The sequence below is a fragment of the Haplochromis burtoni genome, unplaced genomic scaffold, assembly GCF_018398535.1.
Source record: "Haplochromis burtoni strain Fernald_Lab_line unplaced genomic scaffold, NCSU_Asbu1 Contig_251, whole genome shotgun sequence".
In the NCBI taxonomy this organism is placed as follows: Eukaryota; Metazoa; Chordata; class Actinopteri; order Cichliformes; family Cichlidae; genus Haplochromis; species Haplochromis burtoni.
In genome coordinates this window covers 435,097-461,257 of record NW_024582612.1, presented here as the reverse complement: position 1 = coordinate 461,257, position 26,161 = coordinate 435,097, and the positions used below count along the sequence as shown (strand labels likewise).

Below are 26,161 nucleotides of genomic sequence, written 5' to 3'. Positions count from 1 at the left end.
CGCTTTACTTTGAGCAGCAGACGGACACAAACATGTGAAACTGAAAGAATGGGCCTCTGTATCGTTGACACATTTCATTACACTGTGACAAGATGTCTGCGTGGGTCCTCAGTCATCCAGGTCATGGTAGTCCTGAGAAGTTGTAAAGAAGCCACCTGGCCCTAAAGATCTGTGAGGAAGACAGCTGGCTTCTTATCAAGCTCTAAGCAGGACTTAGAGTAAGTCCGTTTAATTCAGATTTGCCTGTTCGAGCTCAGTGACTGTAGTGCTTTAATGTCTTTTTAATGGCAGCACTTTCTATTACAGCTCGGTCATAAAGTGATAAGTCAGGTAACAAGGCCAACACAAGTTATTACCACTTAGTTATCAAAGTAATAACCAGTTAATATACAAGTATTCTCAAGCAGCAACAGCAGTTAAAGAGTGTAAAAGTACTAAACTGTTTGTAATTGGAAAATAGGGGCCCAAAAACAGAGGAATAATGTGGAAATGTCAAAATGTCAAGGCATGTCCATGAGGCAAAACTTATTAATGACAGTAACATAATACCTTAGTAACAACATGATAACCTGCCAGCTACAAGAAGTAATGTCTGCGAGTTTGGATTTTACCATTTTTATACAGAGATAAACTGTAATAACCTCATAATAACACTGTAATTCTGGCTGCTGTTTTAGCACATTTGGGTAGTATTACTATATCATAATGTTTGAATTAATCCTACCTTCGGTTCCCAGAAGTCTGCCTTGCTTAGAAGCAATGATGTCAATATTATGTTTAATGCTCTGGTTGAGTAAATGTTTACATCTCTCAGGAAACAAATGCAAAATACAAACCTGTCTGTTTCTATTTACTAGCACATTAAGTTTGCTTTAATAGGTTATTAAAGTGTGATTGTTAGTTGATTGATAAATTCCTGCTTATTACACAGGAGCTAACACTAACAAATGATTACAAGCATCGGGAAGTCTGGACTGAGCTGGAAACACTGATCCAAATCCACATGTTTCAAAGACAGGAAGAGAAACAATAATTATTGTTTTATCATGGATCACAGAATATAAAGGTCTATTTAACATCGTTTTTTCCACATTTTAAAGGAATAATTTATACGAATACCTCAGACTTTGATGGGATTGCAGAGGACCCCCTTTCACACCACACCTTGTATATGGATGACAACACAGTGCGGGAAAAATATTTCAGCTTGGACAGAAAGAAGTTATGGAACAGATATTTAAAATGTCCAGTACACAAAAGTAAGATCCCATCCATGTTCTCCCACTTCTCCAGCCCAGGGTTCTTCCATACTGGAAAATTAGATTTTTGAAATTAAACCAAGAATGATTGAAGTTGTTTGAGCAACAGTTTCACATCATTATAACTTTGCATGAAGTAAATTAATTAATTCATCTTTTTCAATTTTCTTTTGGAATATTTCATGTCTATCATTAGAAATAAACCATGATAACATTCACTCACATAGCTACAGTCTGAATGAACTGTTGAACATAGGGTGCTTAAATATATCAGTGTTATCTGACAGTCATATTAACGACATCTGGTTGTTTATCCATATTTATTATAATAATGTCATCTTATTTCAACACAACCTTGTTTTTTTGCAACCTTAGCCTCCAGTAACATTAGCTACAGTTAGCTACTCCCTCAGTGGTGTAAGTTCATAGCATGTGGTTCAGGTAATAATTAGGGCTGGGCCATATTATACCGTTCACGGTAATACCGGTATAATGTTAGGCAACAATAGGAAAATGAAATATCGCGATAGAATATGAGTAAAACGCGCATGCGCAGTGCCTTTGTTTTCATACGCACATGGCCGATTGTTGAGTGAAACAGATGAACCAGAATTGGTTTGTAAAAATGGTGCAACTTCAGTGATGTGGAACTGGTTTGGTGTTTGTCCGTCAGATACACGACAAAGCACATTTTTTTGCAGAACATGCAAGCGGCCGTCGTTATTGTCGTATTTGTCGGACTAAGATGCTCTTAAATCTGGGAGTAATCTGGGTCCTAAACTCCGTATGCTTCAGGTCAAACGAACACTGCAGCATCACTGAGTTAAAAACTGTCTAAATTCTTTCATCTTTAATAAAACGATCAGCATTGCTGCTTTACCAGGTGTAACTATGAAGTTTAACTTCCAGGCATCCATGAAAACAAAATTTATTACATTTAACGGAGTTAGAAGTTAGCAGGAAGCTAGCGGAAGTTAGCTCGCTAGTTTCGCTAGTTACCTAAGCATGATATAGCATGTTCTGACTGAGAGATTTCTGAAAAAATTCAAACGTACAGCTCTGCTATCACTTCCAACATAAATGAAGACAGGAAACTAAACAGCAGTGACGTTTGTAGGGTTACTGAAGTTGGGCTAGCTGGTATATAATGATGTGCTACGTGATCGCTAGCGACACAGCTATGTTAGCATAACATAAACAGTGAAGCTGGAGGACGAACACTAACACTTTTCCACTTATAAAAGTTAACGTGAAGGTTCTTCATGGTTAGAGACAAATGCAATCGCATGGCAGGATGCTGTAAACGGACCAAACTTCAGTCAGGAGAACAACTGAGATAATCCATCCACAATACGAGGTTAGTCATTAATATACTGCAACAACATGGGAATAGAGCAGCTGCCAGAGAATTCAACATTAATGAATCAATGGTACAGAAGTGGAGGAAGCAAGAAGAATGAGTTTAATAAAGTTTGATTTATCTGACTGCTTTGTTTCGCTTAATGTGCCTTATAATCCCGTGCACCTTATGGTCCGAAAAATACGTACTGCACACTGCAGTTTAATGTTGCAAAGCACCTCTTTTTAACTTCAGTGGATATTATACATGGTTATGCTCAGGATATGTCAGCCCATTTCTACTGGAAATGCCTTTTGGTTAAACTTTCAGCAAGGAATTTGCATTTGCACTGTTACATTTTTATAAAGCTTTAATGTACATAAAAACCAGCTTCTTGTTTAAGTGAAAATAAATGGAAGGTTGTCTTTTTGCGCTAGTAATGTTGTGGAGTTGTATTTTGTCTCGCATCAATTATATCGTCAGTTATATCGTTATCGCAAATTTTCAAATATATATCGTGATAAATACTTTTGGCCATATCGCCCTGCTCTAGTAATAATTACACTTGTGGTAGTTTCTGTGTAATAAGCAGGAACTAAAGCTGCAAAACATATGAAGGCTCACCTGCTCTTAAAAACCGACGTAGATGTAACAGTGTGTGTGAAGCTGGATTCTTAAAGTTAGTTTTAAAACATCCTGTCCCAGTATAGAGCGTGACATCATCGGGTTGGTTGGTCGGTTGTGATCAACAGGCTCTCAGTAGTCTGCAGCTTTCTTTGTGAGTATTTACCACACGGCCTGTTCTAAGGTTCATTTTTTAGCACCCGACGGCTCTTTTTAGCTTCTCGTCTGTAAACACTCTGCATACTATTTCACATGAGTCAGTTTATTTTGAAAAATCTCAACTTTTATTTATACGTGCGTTTTATATCCATTTTAATACCACATTAATAAAGTATCAGCTTACTAAAGCTTATTCATACGAATACCAAATATACAGTTTATTAAAAAAATTAAAATGATCAAGACCAACGTACTTTTCTGTAATCTCAGTTTTTAATACTACTGTAAGTAACATTAGTCACTAAGTTAATCGTATATGGTCTAAATTAATAACTACAAATAGATGACGGTAAATATAACTACAGCAGCTGCTAGTATGTGGCTTTAAATCCAAACATGCTATTATAATCAGCTGTTCTAAGCCAACATGGATCGCCAGGCAAGCCGAAAGGTGGCTAAAGCTGGCAGCTGGAGCCCTACTTCTTTGTCTTTATCCATGGGTAAAACAGAAAGTGCAGATTCCCAGTAGGCAGCAGTCTGCCACCTACTGGCAGCTCCCAGATGATAACACGACCTCTGCTGTAGAATATGGTGTTCTTGGGTATTTTGCAAATCTTAGTCGTTACAGTTATTATCAGCTGCCATGGAAGCTCCGGTTGTTGTTGTTCAAGATGTAGTTGTTGTGTTTGTTGTAGTAGTACATGCAGAGTAAAAGAACATATTGTGCATGTTTAGCAACGTTCCTCACATGCATGCACAGCGCCGATGCACATCTCACCACATATGGCGCTGAAAACAGCAGCAGACCACATACTGCTCGTGACAAACCACTTATACATGAGAAAATCCATCTGACGTTAGAATGCACACATATTTAAAAAGATAAATGTGTAGTCGATCGGAAATGATGGCGAAGCTCCGCTGCTGCCTCCAGAGCTGCTCATCAGCGTCACTTCTTCTCCTGCCACTCCAGAAGCGAGGGGGGCTGATTCATTCTGCTACCTTCTTTGTAGACACACAAATTATATTACTATCTTTTCAGCGTTAATGATGCCCTACTCTGGAAGACATCAAACTGAATGTGGACCTAATTAAAAACATGAACAAGAGAAGGCTGATGTATCTGAGAGCAATTAGAGAAAAGGTCGATTCTCCTTGTTTCTGCGGGTTACTGAGAAGGACTGCGCAGTTTACTATGAATATTAAACTAGTTCTCAAATAATGGCTAGCATTACCCATGGTTGTAAATCACTGATATGCATTATTTTGGTATCTACCATTATTGCACTGTGAATTTTATCATGAAGGTCTCAACAATGATTCATTAATGCTGTGTCAGCATAATCCAACCCTAACGTGGTTGCCTAAACAGTCGTAGGAACACCGCGTTCATCTACCAAACCCGTTCTTGTAGCACATGCACACACAGGAGAAGGGGAAGAGCGACACACTGTGTCTAAAAATAACAGAATAATTGCTTTCCTGCTGCAGTTCTAAAAGGCTGCCATCACCAGCAGTTTGAGTGTTGTGCTCCACACTAACAGCAGCATTAACAGCCTCTCGGTTGTCATTTAGCAGTTTTAAACTGATTTATTCGTCCCCACTTCTCAGCTTGCTACGAGAACACGTGCACAGAGATGCTCCGACTATTACAGTGAAAGAAACTCCAAATAAAAATGATTAAACTACAGACCGAATGAAAGGCAAACATAAAGGTGTTTGGTAAAAGTCATTCTTTACTGGAATAAATCTGCTACGATGCTGACAGAGTCCTCTTATCTGACAGCTGGACTCCCTGATTCTGTACTATGACCCTGTTTCCTAATGTTGGAATTTTCACACATGTTGTGTCATTCTCTCCAATCACCAGTGGAAGACATGCAGCTGTCCACAGGTCTCTGAGAAAACAACCCTCAGCTCTCGTCATGTAAAACCTCACTAAACACCTTCACTTGTTTAAAGACTTGTTAAAGAAAACATGATGTTCATTTTGTTTAAAAAAAAGAGAAAAAAAAACAGATAAAACATCATGAAACTGACAAGCTGTCAGCCTATTTTGCAGATTCAGCCCTTACTCGTCACATCCACACAACAGAGATATGTGATATGGGCCCATTAAGAAAAAGGAAAATGTGGAGAAAAAGTGGAAATACTGTTTTGAGGGGGAAAAAGTTGAAATGTGGAAATGTTGCTTCAAGCCAAACAACTGCCACAGCTCCTCTCTGAAATGCCTCGGGTAGATACTGTGTGGCTTCAAAACACCAAGACGGCAAGAACAAAAGACTTTATAGAGACAGTGGCGAGGTCACTGAGGCTGCATCCGTCTTTCATATAAAATTCTGTCTCAGACTTTTAATCGTTTTCAAAAAAGTACCCAAGTTTCTCTCTAAGAGTGAGAGACGCCCATAAATGTAGATCAGCCATCATCTTTCACTCCTGTGTCATGTATAGTCGGCCTCACTGCGGGGACCGTTGTCAGCCATCTTTCTGCTCACTTGAATGAAATAAAATTTGACATAAGTGAGGATGGCTGTTGTTCAGATGTTTTCAAATGTTCCACTGTTAATACGTCTGTTTTTACATTTGTGTCTAGATTGGAAATTAGGGTGAAATCACTGTTGTTAGGGTGCCTTATCATGAGAGGTGAAGCACACAACGTAATGTTAAAACTCACACATACGCACACAATTAAGACAGGCTCATGTGAAAAATCACAAAAGTTCATGCCTACAACATTTCGTCTTACAGTAGATCAAGTTTATCTGCTCTTACTTCCTTGCCAAGGTCTTCTCTGATAACCTGCTGGATCTCCTCCATGCTGCTCTCAGGAGCTCGGCTGTGGAGCACCTTTAGCGTAGATGTGTACTCCTCGGGCAGCAGGTAGTCCAGAGCACCAAGGTGCTGGCCCACTTTGATAAAAGTGCCCCGGTTGGCACAGCACAAGTCTCGAAGACGCTCTGCCGATCGCCTGTGCACCTGCAGGAGGTGACGGAAAACAATCATGACAGTTGATTAAAATGTATCAAGGTTGTTGCAGAAATGAAGACTTTCGGGGACAATGAAAGGCTAAACACTGTTCGATGTGTGGCATGGCACATCGTCCCAGTGCTTTAAAATGTTACTGTACCAGTAAACTTGCTAAAGAGACGAGGTAAAAGGTTGAAGCGTGTCTTTGGGAGCACTGACACACTGGAGATCATGGCAAGTTGACAACTGTGGCACAGCAGAGCAGACAAACTATTCCTTTTGTTCATGTTGTCATTGTTATGTTGAAACAGGAGCAGAAAGCTATCGAGTACATTTTGGTTTTACTGGTAATTTGAATCATGACATGAAGTGTTTACATAAAATACTGCTATTTGCAAAAATATATTAAAACATTCAGCTGTTCAATCATTAATTTATATGACAATGGTGTTCAGCATAGAGCATGACTTATTTCTATCAATCCTTTACAAATTTCTACTTACAAAAAGCACAAACAACCACAGAGAGAATCTACTGCAATAGAAACAAATCTACTGATGATCTCTTTGCTGAAAATGCAACAAATCAAATTTAGGATACGGGTCAGAGGGCTGCGCCTGGGATGGACTACATTAGGACTTCGTTACTACTTCAGTTCACTGAGCTTTGTGGGTATTTGTTTACTCACAGCTGTCTAAGGTCCCACCGTAGGACTTCAGTCAGGTGTGAACATTAAGTCTCTGTCTGCCCCCCAGGTTTTGACTTCTGCTATTTATCACTCGTTTTTTTCTTCATTGTTCGTTACCCAGTTTCTTTTCACCTGTGCCTCCTTTTCCCGAGCTCCCTCGTTGCCCTCTAGTGTGCATATAGGGCATCTTCCTCTCAACCCTTGTCACAGCGTCTGTTTTTGCTCCTCGTGTCACACAGTCTGATTTGTTACTGGATGGATTTCAGCAGTGTTGAGTGTCTTTTAATGTCATGTAACTCATTTAGACGTCTAGGAAACTTCATGGTACAAGGAGCAGCTGTGACTGGCACCACTGTGTGGTACCGTGATGTCATACCAACTGTCCACGTGAAATCACAGAGCAGGTCAGCGGATGCATAGTGTGCAGAGTCATTCACTACAGAGCTGCAAACTTCATGAGGTCTTGAGATTAGCTCTACAACAGTGCACAGCCAGCTTCACGAGCTGAGCTTTCATGGCTGAGTAGCTGCATCCAAGCCGTACAAGGCAATGCAGTGTAAAGCACGCCACAACTAGACTCTAGTGTAAACATGTTCCCTCAAGTGATGACTGATGGTTCTCTGTCTGGCAATGGACAAGTCAGAGTTTGGAGGTTGCCAGATGTGGTGTTTCTCAGGAGATGGGCTCTGCCCCTCAGTTCCAGTGAAAGGAACACACAATGCTGCAGCACGAATGCGCTTCTGGAAGGATGGTCAGAAATTCCCATTAACTTACAACCAAACCAGAAGGCTTGAAGCTATTACAGCTGCCAGTTAAAACCTTAGGAATAAATAACAGGATGTCACTCATGTTCATATACTTGTGAAGGCAGATGCACAAACATTTCTGGCCACATAGTGCATTTAATTCCTGTTTACAGAGCTTCAGAGTCAGAGATTCCTGTTTTGGTTTTACTTCTGAAAGAAAAATGAACCAATGTCAACACAAAGGTCCTGCAAAAATAACAGGAATCATATTAATACAATGTATCTTCAAACTGCAGCTAAAATATAACAAAACAGTTACGAACAAACAGAATACAATATACATGTCTATAAAATCTAAATGAAAAATAGCAATAAAAACAAATGACACCCTAAGCATCTAGAAAGCATCTTCTGTGCTCTGGTCTCTACGTGTCTGCATATCTGTGCTGGCAGTCCTGTCCCGTCTGTCCCATTTGAACCAGCTGGAAGTGATAATGCTTATAGAGCTCGTCTCCTGAGGCCAGTGCAAATAAAGAGGCGTGAAATTAGCTCCCCTTAACCTCTCTAACCTCCAGCAGACACACATGAAAACACACCAGGGCGCACACACATACAGCCACGCAGCATGCTCCCATGGGACCGTTTGACATGAGTGTCATCTGGACGATGATGACAAAGCAATGACAGGAACAAGTCACCAGAGATTACCAGATGAGTCTTTCTGCTTAGCCATGCACCAGGACGCCTTTTTGTAAGAAGCGCCATCACCAGAGCCACACTGTTAATGCGGTGTTTCAAAAATACTAAGTTTGCATTTATACATTTTATTCATATACATTACTTATTCTGCATGGCTTTCATACTAAAATCAGCACAAATTCTATCAAGATAGCACAACAGCAGCACTTATACAATATGAGTCTCTGAATGTAAATTCATATCCAAGACTATACGCAGTAAAAAGCTTTTAGTTCTAATATTTGGAGATAAGTAATAAAAAGAAGACGTTTTGGGGGAAATGCTGCTTTCACATGTAGCCACATAATAGAGAGGTTGAAAAACGAAAAATGTAAAACAAAAAGCCTCGTGCCATTAAAGAATTTTAAAAATTATTTTAAATGAAAAACTGATATTGAACATCAGAAGTTTAAAAAAATGCAATTTCTAAATTTTGACCTTTGTCCTATGGCTTCAGTGAGAAATGATTTCTTTTGTTTTAATAAGGCTGCAACGACTCCTGGAGTTCTTGGAATAACTGGATTATATTACCAGAAATCCTCGATGCGAATGGTTTCCTTAGATGCTGACGCACCTGTGAAACGCCACGGCAGACACGGAGACATTTTCGTGCTTTGCAGCACGCTTTACTGAGGCTCACTATTTACACAGTCCCGCTGCCAGCCGTACTCACGTCAACACAACAAACCCCCAACCACAGGACCCAGTGGAAAAAACACCTGATCAACAAACTGACATGAAGAGAAGCGAACGTTGTAGCTGCTCCATCAGTAATGAAAGTTTGGGACGATGGTGAAGTTGGGCCGCCTGCTGAAGGCTGAGGCAGTGACCTGCAACAAACAGGGGTGAGTCTAAAGGGGGGCATGGGTGTACTAGACCATATTTATGTCTGGCTTTTGTTATTTTACTTTTGTACAATATTTTTCGGATTTTAAGAGAAAATATTATCTGAATAAAGTTGTATTAACATCTTAAAAATATAAAAATAAAAGCTTTTTTCCCCTACAGGCCAATAAAAATGTACACAGGCTACTGACCTGGGCCACTGAATTATTATTAACATTAATTATTAACATCTACACCACAGGTGTCGAACTCCAGGCCTCGAGGGCCGGTGTCCTGCAGGTTTAAGTTGTCCTTGATCCAACACAGCTGATTTAAATGGATAAATGACCTCCTCAGCATGTCTTGAAGTTCTCCAGAGGCCTGGTGATGAACTAATCATGTGATTCAGGTGTGTTGACCCAGGGTGAGATCTAAACCCTGCAGGACACCGGCCCTCGAGGCCTGGAGTTCGACACCCCTGATCTACACCATTATAACATCTGTTTTTGCATCAAAGCACAGAAATTCTAATGTTGATATGCTCACTTTTCTTCATTACAGTCACCACCTCTTTAAAAGGCTACCAACACACACTCATTAAACACACACACACACAAATCTATGTCATCCAGCAGATGATTTTTGCCACCTATTAATGTAAGAAAGCCTTCCAAGAAGACAGAGTATAGGTAATTTTACTTGATGCTTTAGTTTCGATTGTTTTATTTGAAATTATCGTACTTGAGATAATTTATTTCAATTTAATTTTAATATATCGTGTAAAAGCCACGCTAGGTGTTTTTGTTTGACAGAGATTGTATACAGTTTTTAAAACATTGCATTTCTAAATTGTAAACCAAGGAGCAGTTCATTTTAAAATACCTCTCATTTGAATATTTATTAATGCTCTATTAATAAGGCAGAAGTGTTTTTGTCCAATTACATGGCTAAACGATGGAATAATCGATTATTTTTGTTCATCAAATAATCAGGAATAATCTTAAGTAACACAGACGGCCTCGGCCATACAACGAGCGAGTATGCTTAAACCGAAGGCCCATTTTGAGCCAGGGAAAAACAAGCAACAACAGAAATCAGGTTAGTTAACAGTTCAGAGAAAGGTGTGACTCAGTGTAACACGACCACTCAAAGTTTACTTGTATTATGTTTTCAAATTGATTTCTATTTGTGGTACAGAGCATCCAGGTTTGCTTGGTTATAAAGATCATTTCTGTGTAGATGAAGACAATATTGTAACAAAAGAAAACAACCTTTAACTTAACCTGAAGAAAAAGCTGTGTAAATAAATCTGTGTCTGAACAAATCCTTGGCCTTTGACTCGTACAGTGAGTGAATCCAGTTCCTCTGTTATCCTCAGGGGCATCTGTTGCCCTCTGACAGAGAAAGGTCACAGCAGATCAACAGGGATCGCCTTTATCCTGTGACAAAACATTTCTGCTCTAGGGTTACAATAGCGCCATCCACAGGACACGAGGTACTTAGCTGATTTAATGAATCGCAGGCTACAGTTATCAATAGAAGATATTATCAAGAAGAGCTCCAAGACGAAGAGCTCCAAGACGAAGAGCACTGAAAAACTGAAAAACTTTGTCACCTGTGTGTAGTTTGGTCTTTAAGTACTACTGAAGAAAATACAGATAACTGTTTAAAATAAGACAACGTCCACATCTACTCAGGTGTAAATAGCTTAATAAATGAAATCACCGTTTTAAAGCTGTATTTTGTATTTACCCAGGTTGTCTTTGTCTAATAGTAGAATTTGTTTGATGATCTAAAACATTTAAGGTGGAATCAGGACGGGGTAAATACTTTTTCACAGCTTGAATAGGTTGCTGACCTCCATGACCCGAAGCTGATTTAGCTGTTAAGAAAATGGATGGACTGAAGAAAGAGAACAAAAATATCCAACGTGCATTATTCATAATCTTCATATCATTGCTACAACAAAACAGAGATGACATACTGCTCTTTTATCTCCGTCTGGTCAACAGTCTTCAAACTGCCTAGACGGTTCTCGCAAAATATGTTTGGAAGCTAATTTTGAGGTTCCTCAGAACGAAACCGTGGCGTCAGTTTGTCACTTATTGCCTAATTATCAGATCGATCTTCTCTCCTCTCACTCGCCTCCCTTCCAGTAATCGGGAGCCTTGTGGGATGCTGGCAAACTCACAGCTTGAGGATGACATCACCATGGTAATGCGCCTCTGACAGCCTGAGGGAAATGCTGCTCTGGGATAGGCTGATGCTCACCACCGCCCACGATCTACACAAATGTGCAGTCCCACCAAATGGACCAGTTAGCAAATTAGATGCATTAGTTCATCTGTGGTACAGACCAGAGCCACAGGAGCTGAGTGTAGAGTGCATTTGCGTATCTCTATGTTCATCCTCTTCACACAGTTGGTGAGGACAGAAAATAAAGGCTGGAAAACCATGTGTGTTTGTGTGAGCTTCGGAGGGCGGTGTGTTCATGGATAAAAGGATTAGACAATGAGGGAAGAATGGAGGGATAAGCAGAAGTGAAACGGGAGTAAAGGAAGGTGATAAAAAAGGAGGCACAGGAAGATGTTGAACTAACAGCAGCGGCATCTTTGTATCTGTGACGAGTTCAAAGTCTGTTAAACATGTATATTTACCTATACCTGTCCACTGGAGTGGCACTGAACTAGTGGTTCAGGAAATATTCATAGTATAATAATCCACTGTATACACCAAAAAAAAAAAATCTCCAAGAGGAGACAGAGGTATTTGGATTGAGAAATATACAAACTGCTTAATTTATCCTAAGCATGTCTGCTCTGCAAATTTATTATAATTAACTAAAATAAACACTTATGCTATGGCTACAACCCTGGTTGTCCAATTAGCACAAGTAGTTGTCTCATTATAACGAGACCTCCAGCGTGGCCTTATCAGAACCACAAACACCATTATGGCACCAGCAGGCCAGGTGCCATAATGGATAAAGGTAAGTGGTCATTCTGTCTACATACCCTGAGCTCTGTCCATGTCAATCTGCAGCGCAAAGACTCAACATAAGGTATGGAGCCGGTTTTGCTCTTCAGGGGCGAAAGGCAGACAATAAAAGGCAGCCGACAGTCTTCCCTTCCTTTTCCAGATGTCCAGAAAATATTACCCAGAAATATCTGCCAGATGCACCTTGATCGGTGAGAAGGCCTCATCCATTTCAACCTGAGACTGCAGAAATGATATAATCACTACAACAGAGGACTGAAATGCAGTTCTCACCAGATGTTGCTAACAATCCATCTAACCTACACGTGCAAAGACATCAAATCATAGATTTCCACAAATTAAGTGTAATAATGAGAAATGACGCAGGGAAAACGTATTGAACACATGAAGAAATGGAGGTGTAAAAAGGGGAAGTCACGACACCAGCTGAAATCCTTTAGTAATTAGAAAACAATCCTGCAACTTCATGCAAATTCATATCAGCTAGTTCAGTCCCAAATGGCGACCTATGAAAAGGTGTGTCATTGCCAAGGTGTCGCACAAGAAACATCTTATGATGAATAGAATAAGACCTTCACAACCTTAATGTTGGAAAAACCACTGCTGACACTACTAAAGGTTCTGATGAGCAATGTTGGACATCTACGGTTTGATTTCTTTGCATGTATGGATTGGACGGGTTGTTACTGACATCTGGTGAGATTTATCAATAGCACTTTTTTTAATGTTATATATATATATAGTTAGAAAAAATACGTATTTTACCCACTGTATTTACCGCTGTACCAAACAAAGGAGGTCTCTGCCTACTGTCAATGGTCACAGAATTGAGGGAAGGAGGGCCACCGGGGGAAATAAGTGTGTGTAACCTAGGGGACCTCCTGCTTGTCTGCTGATGTATGCAACAACTGTAGAATTTTCTTACCTGACTAATACATGATTACCTTTCAGCCAAGGGAGGAAATGTTTTAGCAACAGATGAACTGCCAGCATTTCCAGACAGTTTATGTGGTTAGAGCACATCTGTGGGCCCCATCTCTCAGCCCAGACCATAAGACAGAAATCTACAGAGACTACTTTCCTGACTGAATCTGTCATCAAGGTAATGCCCTGAATCAAGGAACTTTCACTGGTAACAAGTACATAGGGATTTTGTGGAGACCCTTACTGCCCAGTAAGGCCACGTGGCACCAAACCCTTCCACATACAGGTGTCCCAGTTGTATTGCCACTACAGAGGAAGCCATCAGATCCAGTAGAATTGTCACTGTTTGAGGATAACAGCATTGACCCTGAAGATTTCTGAGGATAGAAAAGCTTTCACTAGGAGGAAGATTAAACCGAGTGCTCTAAACAAAATGCAAATAACCAACGAGACAGGCCAGACTCAAACACAGGACTCAGGAGATCAGATATGGTGAGTTTATTTACAGTGCTCGTGAAAGGAAAACTATTTACAACATCTTCAGGCAGGGATAAATCCACAGTCTCTCTTTTCAAGTTCCTTGGAAAGGAAACCGAACAGGAACAGAATCGTCTCCACAGCTCTCTCACACATAAATTGCTCTCACTGGGAAAAACACCGGGGCTTCTGCACAGAGGAGGGGACACGTACGTAGTTGTTGTGCAAACTGGAAACAGACTTACTGATCAGAGACGGTTTCACAATGTGGTCGGTTCAATGCTCTGGTGAAGACCGAAAGTTTGCTCCCAGCATAAGTAGTGGCCGACTGATCAGCAGACGGCAAACAGGTGATCTTGAGTACTTCAGGTGTGATGGAGAGGAGGTAAGCACACACACAAACACACCAGACACTTCACAGAGAGAGAGAGAGAGACGCACAGAAGGACTTGAGGACCGTTAGAGTAGCACCCAAACAAGAGCCTTCCGGCGACCCGCCAGGTTTATCAGGATGGTTGTCTCTAAGCATGGTTTTATCCAATATGGCTGATTGAGGAACCCAGGAAGGTTCCTCCAGCATGTACCCCTCCCAGTTCACGAAACGCTGAAGCCTTCTCCCACGTCTAACTTCCATGAGCCGCCTTACCGAATATGTTGGTAAGCCATTGATGAGCTGGGCAGGTGGGGGAAGGTTCAGACGCAGGGCACAGAGGACTCGAGACAGGGTTTCAAATGAGAGACAGAAAACGTTATGGATTTGCATATTGTGCAGAAACTTGAGACGTTCAGACACAGGGTTGATAATGGCATGTCTTCAAAAGCGCTGATAAATTTGGACAACATTTTCCTGATTCAGTTCTTCATGTGATTAGTGGAACGCCAACCTCGTCATTAATGGGGTCACTTGATGCGTCTGTTGGCAAGGTGCTTATTCTGCTCCTTGCTGGCAGCTTGACTGACCACGCTGCTTTCTAGAGTCGAAAACACTGTGACGGTGGTGCTGGATGGATGGAACAGTGCACTCACCTTCAACTGATGTAAACAATGGCAGCTGATAACCCAAGGATGCCTTTAAGAGTGAGAGGCCGGTGGCAGAGGAGGTAAGGGAATTGTGTACGTACTCAATCCAGGTCAATAGAGTGTTCCAGGTGGAAAGGTTGGAGAAATCAGGTTGGACACTTTTTACCCGAGTGTCCAGAACATATGGCCGCAGGTCTGGTGATACGATTACAAAATCGATCATCGACCTGTGGCTTGGTAGCCATCTTGGTAGCCGGGGATTAGTCCGCCAGGGCCTCCACTTCTGGCCGCCGCCTGGCACACAATGCACCCAACCCCTACGGCGCCTCCTGTGGGTGGTGGGCCTGTAGGAGGATGTGCCCATGTCCTTTTTTCGGGCTGTGCATGCCGGGCCCCATGGACTAAGACCCAGCTACCAGATGCTCACCCTAGGGCATCCTCCCTGGGCCTGGCTCGAGGACAAAGCCCCGGTAATCCTATCCCGGGCAGGATGAACTGTTCCCTTGGTATTCTACTTGTAGGGGTCTTCTGGATTGCTCTTTGTCTGGTCCATCACCCAGGACCAATTTACCATGGGAGACCCTACCAAGGGACAGAAGCCTCTGGAGAACATAGCCCCTGGGGTCCCTGGGACACACAAACCCCTCCACCACGATAAGGTAGCGATTTTTCGGAGGATCTAAAATTAATTTTTATATATAGATGTGTTATTTTATAATGATCATACAACAGTTTTTGGAAAAATAAAAACAAAAATAAACCGCCTTCACAATACTGTATGAGGTTCTGTCTATATCTGGTTGCCTGTTGCTAATGCTAAACGAATTCTGTGTTAGTAGCAGGTTAAACCCTTAAATATGTTTTTACAGAGGAGTACCCTTTGATTAGAAACGTATTATTTTCTTTCTCTTTAACTCTGTGTCTGTTTGCACATGTAATTAAAGCACAGGCCTCTGAGCTGGGTCCCCGCTGTGCAGGTTGATGGACAGTCTTCAGATGCCGTTAAGCACAGATGGTAAATTATTTTCAAGGAATAACTCCTACCCACCCTTTGTGCTCTCTGAATATGTGCAAGTGATAAAGACAAAGTCACAAGTTCTTGGCCAGTCACTCCATCACCTCAGCCAAACTGCCATGAAAACATTAAGTGTTCTTTAATTTTATAATATTCAGTCTATGGAATGAATATTGGTGGATGCACCAACAAGAACCAAAAGACTTAGAATCTACTTTTAAAATAATTTTTTTTTTGTATGCATACAGTGCTTTCACAGATTCAATATGGACATCATACATAACAGCTGTCAATATTACAGATGCCACTATGATGGAGTTCTGGATCCAGCAGAGAAACCAGCCCTCTCCCCTTAACATCGGGTTCGCTAATGTTCAGGTCCTTAACAACAAACTGGACAAGCTGCGCGCACAGATTAAGCATCAAAAGCTCATCAAGAACTGCTGTGATTTTGCATTCACAGAGACATGGCTGGAGCCCAGTGTGCCTCCTGAGCTGTTTACACGAGGTGATATATTGGCTCTGAATGCAATGTGCAACATTATTAGTGATTCAGAGAATTCTAAACCAGAGGCAGCATTCATTGTTTAGGGAGACTTTAATAGAGCCGGTATGGAGACAGTTCTCCCAAAATTCTATCAGCATATCTCTTTTTCTACAACAGGCGATCAGACACTGGATCATTGTTACATCCCATCCAAACACTGTTACAAACTCCACCCCTACCCTGCACTTCAGACGACACACCACAGTTCCATACTGCTATTTTCTGCATACAGGCAGAAACCTGAACAGGAAAGCCTAGTTTCCAGAAACACTTTCAAATGGAATATTAGAAAGTGGTCTCCAAGACCAGACATCCTTCCAGATTGAAAGTCTCAGAGTGTCACCTCTACTCCTCCCTGAGATCCTGGATCCTCTTCAGTTTGCCACAGACGACGCCCTCGCCTCCTCGACTTAGAAAAAGGGAACACATATGTGAGAAAGTGAAAGATGTCTATCTGCAGATGGATTTCCAACTTCATGAAAAGGACCCAGGTGGTGAGAGCTGGTAAATGCACATCCTCCTTGTTTATGACAAACACAGGAACGCTGCAGGACTGTGCTCTTTACTCATAACTGTGTTTCTAAGCACAGCTCCAATGTCATCACTTTATTGCCAAATGACACGACCGTTGTGGACTCAATCACAAACAATGATCAGCCAGCCTACAGAGAGAAGATGAAAGCACTAAACAGCTGGTGCCAGGACAATCTGTGTCAGCGTCACTAAAGGGAATGATAGTGGACTGCAAGATTGCAACATGGAACACTGACCCATCCATATCACTGGTGCTAAAGCTGAAAGAGTCAGCACCTTCAAGCTCCTCTGTGATTCCAGTTCTTTTCTTCACACAGACTTGGCCTCCAGAAACACAGTGAGGAACCTTGGTGTCTTTTTGACCATGGTACATCCTTCAGTGCACATATTAAACAAATGTGTAGGACTGCTTTCCTGCATTTCGACAAAATTATTTGCACAACATACATAGAAACATCATGTCTGGCAGTGATGATAAAATCTAGTTTATGCATTATTACTTCTAGGCTTGACTACTGTATTTCATTATTATCATCAGGTTCTCAGAAGCTTGCTGAAAAACCCCAAGTGTTCCAAAATGCTGCAGCACGAGTACTGAAAGAGGCCAGAGACCATATTTCTCCCATACTAGCTTCTCTTCAGTGGCTTCCTGTTAAATCCAGACTAACTTAAAATTCTTCTCCACATATACAAGGTCCAAACCATGTCCTGTCTCATGGTGCTGTATACCCAGATAGGAAAATTCACTCTTGGACTGCTGGCTTATTTGTGGTTCCTACGGCATTCAAACGTAGGAAGAGAAGAAGAGCGTTCAGCTTTCCCCTGTTTTCACTCTCTCATGGCACATGCCTACACCTTCCTGAGAAATTGTTTTCTTATATGGGGTCGTCTGATTGTTGGGGGTCGTTGCTAAAGCATATAGTTAGGGCTGGACCAGGTGACCCTGAATCCTCCCTTAGTTATGCTGCAATAGACATAGGCTGCCGGGGGTTCCCATGATGCATTGAGTTTTTCCTTTCCAGTCACCTTTCTCACTCACTATGTGTTAACAGACCTCTCTGCATTGAATCATATCTGTTATTAACCTCTGTCTCTCTTCCACAGCATGTCTTTTATCCTGTCTTCCTTCTCTCACCCCAACCAATCACAGCAGGCCCCGCCCCTCCCTGAGCCTGGTTCTGCCGGAGGTTTCTTCCTGTTAAAAGGGAGTTTTTCCTTCCCACTGTCGCCAAAGTGCTGCTCATAGGGGGTCATATGATTGTTGGGTTTTTCTCTGTATGTATTATTGTAGGGTCTGCCTTCCAATATAAAGCACCTTGAGGCGACTGCTGTTGTGATTTGGCGCTGTATAAATCAAATTGAATTGAAATTGAAAAGTTGGGTCTGTACAACATAAAGTGTCTTGCATTGACTGTTGTGAGCTATTATACACAATATATTTGTATGAATTGAAATAATACAATCAAAGCCTTTCTTTCAGTTACTGCATCTAAACATTTCCACTATCTGTTCATCATTTCTGCACATTGGCTTTGAAGTTTTGCTCATTACAACCTTCATGACAGAATCAACTTGGTATTTAGGAGTTTTTCTCACAAAAACTACTTAATTAAAGTCCTTCCAGTAAATTTCAGTTGGATGAAGATCTGGAAATTGATTTAGATATTGTAAAACATTATGTTGTACTTTGGTAATTATGGCTGCTGTCATGCTGCTTGACCAAATGTGATACAAAAAATTAATTCTGTCCCGTCCTGCTGGTGAGGCATCCTGGCCAAGGTCTAACAGCCTCAAACCATAACACTAACACCGCCGTGGTGCACGTTAGGGACGAGGTTCTGAAGCTAGACTACAGTTTTTATTCTTTCTCCAGACACAACATATGATTTATATAATGAGCATTTAAAGTTTGAACGAGGGTGGTGAAGATTATCTGACTACTTTAGATAACTGACATTACAAATGCATAATGTCCTACTGTGAACAGTGAGGTGACAGTGTGTTATATGCAGCTGGACGGCAGCATAGAGCAGCTGCAGTAATTGATTTCTGCTGTCACACCAGGGCTAAATGACTGGGATTAGTGGACTATGAACAAGGCCTATTTATTACTGGGACACTCGTGATTAGCTCGTTACTCAGTTCACTGAGGTTCATCTCGCTGCCTGTCACGGGGGAGGGGGTGATATGTGTGTTTGTGCTTACATTTAAGCCCGGACGGTCAATAGGCCTTGTCTACAAGCATTATAGTTACAAAGCCCAAGGCGTTAGCAAAGCCATTCACAAGAAATCCTGCAACAGTTAATACAATAAGGCAAAATATACAGTTCCTAAATAGACTGAGTGTGGACCTGGGCGCTGCTCCATTTATTAAAATGCCACTTATCTGAACACAGTACACAACAGTACAACAAGGTGGGGGAAATACAAGCTATTTGTTATCTCTCCCAGCCAAGTGTAGGCAAAAAGCACTCACTATATTTCTGCAGTGGTGCTGCTTTCTTTCTCTGCAATATGAGAAGAGCCACAAGAATATGGGAGAAAATGAAGAAGGGCCAAAAGAAGAAGAAATGATGGGGGAGGGATTTCAGTGAGAGCCACAGCTCATTTGATAACATTTATACTCCTAGATAACCGAGTAACATGGAAACACAGTACTGGGGATTTACACTTCTGCTCGAAATCTGCATGGCAACTACTAGGGCAGGGCAATACGGCCAAAAATATTTATCATATTTGAAAATAGGGCTGTGCGATATGACCAAAATCTCATATCCCGATATAAAACATCTATCGTCCGATAACGATAAATCACAAAAATTTTATATTTTCTGTCAATTCTGTGAATCTCAGGTAGCTGAAGTGTTTCCAGCTGGGCGTCATGTACCTGGAGTCGAGTGTTTTAACCGATTTAAACCATACATTTTTAGACATAAGTTGTAATGGCCGCCGTTTTTTTATTACACGGCGTGCTGCGAGGAAAAGCCTGTTATAACGTTTGAGTCTAAGGTTTATTTTTTAGCACCTGACAACTCAATAATACTTTTTCACGTGATTCAGTTTATTTTGAAAAGTCTCAACAGGATCTTGAGCTTTATTGTGAAAGGTTTATGTGGAAAATAAAGAAGCGGACACGCGATGGTTTTACCGTCGTTGTTGCTAACGACAACCCATAAAAACAGGCGCTTGTCCGTCCGTAGTGTGGTTATATTAAATATAAGAGAAAGAGAGAACTTTAAGTAATATAGCCACCACAGTGACCATCAAAATGATGAACAAATATTGTTGTAAACAGTTTATTTTGCGACACCACGAAACAAACGATAGCGTAAAATGAAACGATAGATGTTTTTATATTGTCATCCGATACATATCGTTTTATCGAACAGCCCTATTTGAAAATTTGCAATAACCATATAACTGACGATATACACGAGACAAAACACAACTCCTCAACTTTATTAGTGCAAAAAACCCCATCAATGTATTTTCACTTAAACAAGCAGCTGTTTTTTGTGCATTAAAGTTATATAAAACATATATCCGACATATCCTCAGCATAACTTAAAAAGAGGCCATACACACACAATACGGTAATATAATGTTGAGGCGCAGTACGTATCACTCCGCGAGGCTCCGCCTACGATAGCCGTAATGCTCCAACAATCCATCGAGCGGTGCGGCTTCGTAGCTTAGCAAAGTCGTACTAAAACATTTTTTGACAGATTTTCGAGCGCCGTGTACGACATCAAATCGTTTCAAGGTCAGTAAACACAACTAGAATTCATACATAAGACGCACCAGATTATAAGGGGCACTGCCGAGTCTTCAGAAAATCAAAGGATTTTAAGTGCGACTTATAGTGCCGAAAACACGGTAATAACAACGGCCCACTACCATGCGCTACCAAAAATAGTGCTTTGTTGTGTATCTGACGGACGAAAGCTAAACCAGTTCCACACCACTGAAGTTGCAGCATTTTTACAAACCAGTTCAGGTTCATCTGTTTCATTCAACGTTCCACTTTCACCCTTCTCATTCTCCGTCGCCGCCATGCTTTTTCCACCATGTGCGTATGAAAACAAAGGCACTGCGCGTGCGCGTTTTACCCATATTCTATCGCAATACTTCATTTTCTTATCATTGCCCAACATTACACCGGTGTTACTATAAAAGGTATGATATGGCCCAGCCCTAGTAACTACATCGTAGCTGCAAACCCTCTGAAACCCTACGGCGTAATGAACACTGTGTCCTGAAGTACGACACACCTCAACTGCTAACTGCTAAACATAAACGGACCACAATAATTACTGGGGACCTAGGTGAGGAAAAGCCACAGCAGTTTCTGTGTTTCTATTGACTGGCACTGCATATAAGACAGCAGGACACAGTATTTAACACATAATGCACCGCACACAAGCACAAATACAACAACAACGCTGGCCATTTATGTAGGTTAAAGCTTTATAAAGTTTCCTCACAGAAATCTAAATCAGGCCTAAATTTTACTCTTTGTCCGCTTCAGTTAGTCTATCCACCATTTTATTTTTGGGGGGGGGGGGTTATCCATCACCAGGGCACAATGACTCTTAGGATAGGGTAGGCCACAAAGCATCCTTCAAACCCTGGAGAAAGAAAGACACACTTTGGCCTGTATTTAGAGAAGCCTTCAAATACAGCCTTTGTGACATAATCATCCTCCAAATTATCTAAATTATTAGCCTTCGCTCCCTGCATTGGTCTGCATACTCCCTCCACCTCAGTCATTGTTGCTTTTTGCACTTTATTCACTTCACTGGATTTTTATCTCTCACTGCACAGCAGCTTTTGTTAAGAGACCAGATATCCAGATATACACAACAGAAAATCAGAGACTAATTCATTCTAGTAGGAAACACGACTGTGTCTTAATTTACAGTTTGTGCAAAAGTCTCATGAGGAGGAAGCAGAGTCATCAAATCTCAGACCACCAAGTGCTCCATCCCCCCCATCACACAATGCAATGGTATATTGAGTCATCAAAGAAATGAAACACAGCAAACCAATTCTCACACTGGAAGCAGGAAACGCCCTTGTCACTGAGTAACTGACCATTTAATGCTCAGTGAAAGCTATTACATTTTCAGTCAACAGTCTAACAATCTGAAAATCGGCTTCTTCCAATGCAGATCAGGCTTTTTATCAAAAAAGTAGGCCAACCTATGTAATGTAAATGTGGTGTCTTAGTAACCTTTTAAATTAAACACCAAGATGCTGTATTTATCAGCTATTTAAACCAATGATCTGAAAACCTTTTGATTCTCTACCCAAACAACAGGATGGGGCTCACCCAGCCCATCAGATTTTTATCTCCTACAGTCATTTGGAAAACTCAACAACTGCTGCAGAGAAATGTCACAAAACCATTTTTCATTGTGATGTTTAAATAAATCATCAGTAACGTTGAGGTCCAGGCTCTGAGGAGGCCATTCCCAATGTTGTACATACAATATTTGTGAGCCACATTTGCAGAAGTAATGCAATGTGATTACAGTAATGCATAATCACATTACACTTTTCAACAATGCAGTAAGCCTCAATGTACTAAATTACGTAAATACATTACAATTCCAATAAAGTTGACAGCCTTGTGCTCTGAAGCGCCGTACCAGCTGCTGTTAGAGCCCTCTGGCCTGGGTGACACAAGGAAAGCAGCAGTGACAAGGAAATGCAGTATTACTGCTGCTGCTGCTGCTGCTGAAGATCAGCCTGTCAGCTGTGATCTAACTAAAGCAGGCAGCTGGGAAGCAAATGTTAAACACTCCCTCCTGTCCATATCCCTCAAGGATTCTCCCGCTTCAGCCTTGTTTGGCTGATAAGCTGCCGTCATGTGCTTGTCAAGGTCAGCAGTTATCAGGACACACCCCCAGTATTTACACAGTGTGTCCCTCAGAAGGGCCAGAGCTTAAGGAGAGGCCGGATTTATGTGAACAGAGCACTCTCTTTTCTTTCCCGTGAAGCAGCAGCGCTGACATTCAGAAGGCTGAGATCACTGCTGACATCTGCTGGTAAGATGGTGACGTGCACCCAGGTCTAACATCAAAGTCAGTTCATGTTTGCTCCATGTTAAATGCCAGTCTAGTTTATAGGCATGCATATGTGCAAATAACTAATTTTTAACTACTACAACTATTGTACTATTACTACTATAGTGCAATTTTTTTATTCATAAATATAAGGTGGGGGTATTTACAGTGTGGAACATTCGTAGAAGATAAATAACATAAGGGTACGCTGCACTAAGAGTAATTGTCCTGATGACCTTAGGGCTCTCCTAGGGGTATATGGACTAAGGAGTTCAGTGAGGTAACACAGTGCAGTATTGTTTATGATGTTAAAGGTAAGCAACAGAATTTTAAACTCCACTCGGTATTTGACAGGGAGCCAATGCAGGTCAGCAAGGACTGGGGTGATCGAGGCAAACCTTGCGGTTCCAGTCAGAAGGCGTGCCGCAGCATTCTGGATAACCTGCAATCTATGAAGAAGGGTGGAGTGGAGACCAAAGTAAAGGGAATTACAGTAGTCTAATCTAGAGGTCACAAAAGCAAACTGTGCTCTAATGTTTTATTTCTTATTTTGTCTGTACTTTTTGGGGGGTTTCGTACTCTGTTACAGCCTTTTATCTTATATCTTATGTTTTAACCTTGTCGTGAAGCACTTTGGTGTACCTTCGGTTTTAAATGTGCTACATAAATAAAGATGTATTGTAATATTTTTTTTTTTATTTCAATTTTGATAATCCTCATTAGTATTTACCAAATCGTCAGATTGTGATCAAAGAAAAAACAATTAGACAGACATTTGCATTACATTTCCTAGATATTGTAGGCCGCATCTATAACCCGAGCAATCTCTGGGAAACGTAATGCATAAGAACCATCTTATATTTTAGGAAGGTTTCACACATTAGGTCTATGAGCTGTACTACAGCCCCAACAAGAAGTGCATTGTAACACTGTAACTCGTTATCATGCAAGATATACCAATGTTCACATTTACAACTCCTAACAACTCCTAAATCCTAACAAATTCTTTAAATAATTGCTTGAAAAATCTAATAAAAAGATGTTGGGTCCCACTTTATGATGAATAAAAAAGGACACATATTACCTGCCACTCCACTCAGTCCTCTGAACAGATGCTAGCGCCACTGTCTCTGAGTTTACAAGGTTACATGAACTAGGCCTCTACCTATTAAAGTTATGATTATAGTGACCCTCCAGTTCAAAATCAATATGTTGGAGTTAGAGCCATCCGATTGGAGTTCTTTCTGGGAGCTGATTGGTACAAATCACCAAACCACCAAAACAGCATACTTGTTAATCTGTCAGTGCCTTTGGGATATATGTTGGGTCCTAGGGTGTGTCAAAACATTGATCTTTATTTTTACGATGGTGACAAACTCACAAGGGCACTAATCTGGTAGATAGACCAGGTGGCAAGCAAAGATAATCTCTGTGTAGAAGAAGTCTTCTGTTCTCAATGAGCTGTGGTTGTTCAGCATGTTAGAACACAAATTTTCAAATAGTCACATCAGATACTAGCTGCTCATTAACTAGCAAGCACCACAGATGCATAGTCACTGTGACGTTGGATTGATCCTATGTATGAGTGGCAAATGGTAAATGGACTGATTTTTATATAGCGCTTTTCTACTCTGTTTGAGCACTCAAAGCGTTTTATTCGCTCATTCACAGCCAGGTGTTTTCTATCTAACATTCACACACTCTGAAGAACACATCGAAGAGCAAGGGGTTCAGTATCTTACCCAAGGATACTCGGGGATCCAGACTGGAGAAGCCAAGGATCAGATCACACATTACCTGTTCTACCTCCTGAGTTGCAGCCATGCCATAGTGCATCTAATATCCTGGTGTATTCACCATTAGTCAGTAACCATCATAAACCTATTTCCTATTGTGTGCTATGTATAAGAAATGAACCCTGTAAACCATTCACGAACTCCAAACATAAGTTAGTCACGAGTCAGCTAAATGTTGGATATGCGAAGTAGAAATATGGAAGAAGTCATTGACAAAGTAGCTGATGATGCAGTCTCCCACAGTGCCTAAAAATTACAACCTTACAAGTATTCACTGTAATAAGGCTAAAAAAGACAGCTCTTTGACAATGGGATGGTGATGAAAGAATTTCCATAATACTATGGAGATGTGTTGAGTTAATCAGCATTTTGTTCTGGGGGGGCAGGGGGTGTCCATGAAAATCCACCTTCAAATGGCTGCTTCACCAAATCACCTCTGTGCTCCTGCCGTCCTTTAATGCAGCAATGGAAACAATGAAATCATTAGTCATCATTATCCATTAGTCCTCGCTGTCACCAGGTCCTCATTTCCCCTCCTCCCTCTAATTCTCATTTCACTCCATCTCCTAAAATAACCTCACAAAGTCCACTCCCGTTTCCTGATGAGGCCGGTCTTAGTTTGCCTCACAATCAAACCCTCAGTCTGTCTCCGTATATACTATCACAACATTTAGCCAAACTACTGAAGCTATGTTGATGTTCAGCCTTTAAACTGAAATGGGACATACCAGTATTACTATAAATATGATCACTGGTTCATTTACTAGAAGAAATTTCACAACAACAAATTCAATCTGGCAAAACAGCAGAAACCCTGAAGCTGTACAATTCTAACCTAATAAACAACAAGCATCCATTGTTCCATTTCCTTAGCTGCTTATCCATGTTCATGGTCATGGGGTGGCTGGAGCCTAGCGTAGCTGTCATAACGTGACGGGTAGGGTACTTCACGGACAGAACGCAAGTGTATCCCATTTACAATGTTTATCATTACAAGTCATTTTACAGACATCTAGCCATTGTCTTTCACCTATCCATGGTCGAATTAGGGTTAGGCTAAACGCCAACACACTTTCAATTATCCTTGAGAGGATAAAGACCTGGTCCAGCGTTCCATGACAGTACGAAAACTGCACTGTGCCTACTGTATCCGAAATTCAACGAACGGATGAACTTTCCTTTCCAGTACCCCATTGTAGAGCTTCCCAGGAAGGCTGAGGAGTGTGATCCCCCTATAGATGAAACAGATCTTCTGGCCCCCTTCTCAAAGATGGGAGCCACAAGCCCAGTCTGCCAATCCAGAGACTCCACGCCATGATGTAGAGGCGTGTCAACCAAGACATCCCTACAGTGGGGCAAAAAAGTATTTAGTCAGCCACCGATTGTGCAAGTTCCCCCACCTAAAATGATGACAGAGGTCAGTAATTTGCACCAGAGG

The 26,161-nt window shown here is 41.2% G+C and overlaps 1 protein-coding gene across 6 annotated transcripts in view; it reads right to left on the bottom strand.

The window, feature by feature from the left end:
* The window catches only part of adck1 (aarF domain containing kinase 1), a 94,503-nt gene that overhangs the window by 51,002 nt on the left and 17,340 nt on the right, over positions 1-26,161 (bottom strand). For 5 of the 6 annotated variants that reach the window (XM_042227255.1, XM_005938689.2, XM_005938687.2 and 2 more), the window contains one exon: positions 6,154-6,357. In XM_042227255.1, the coding sequence (XP_042083189.1) occupies positions 6,154-6,357 (204 nt within the window). Of the gene's footprint in view, positions 1-6,153; positions 6,358-12,359; positions 12,565-26,161 lie in introns of all 6 variants that reach the window. The other variant, XM_005938686.2, reaches the window with a different exon arrangement.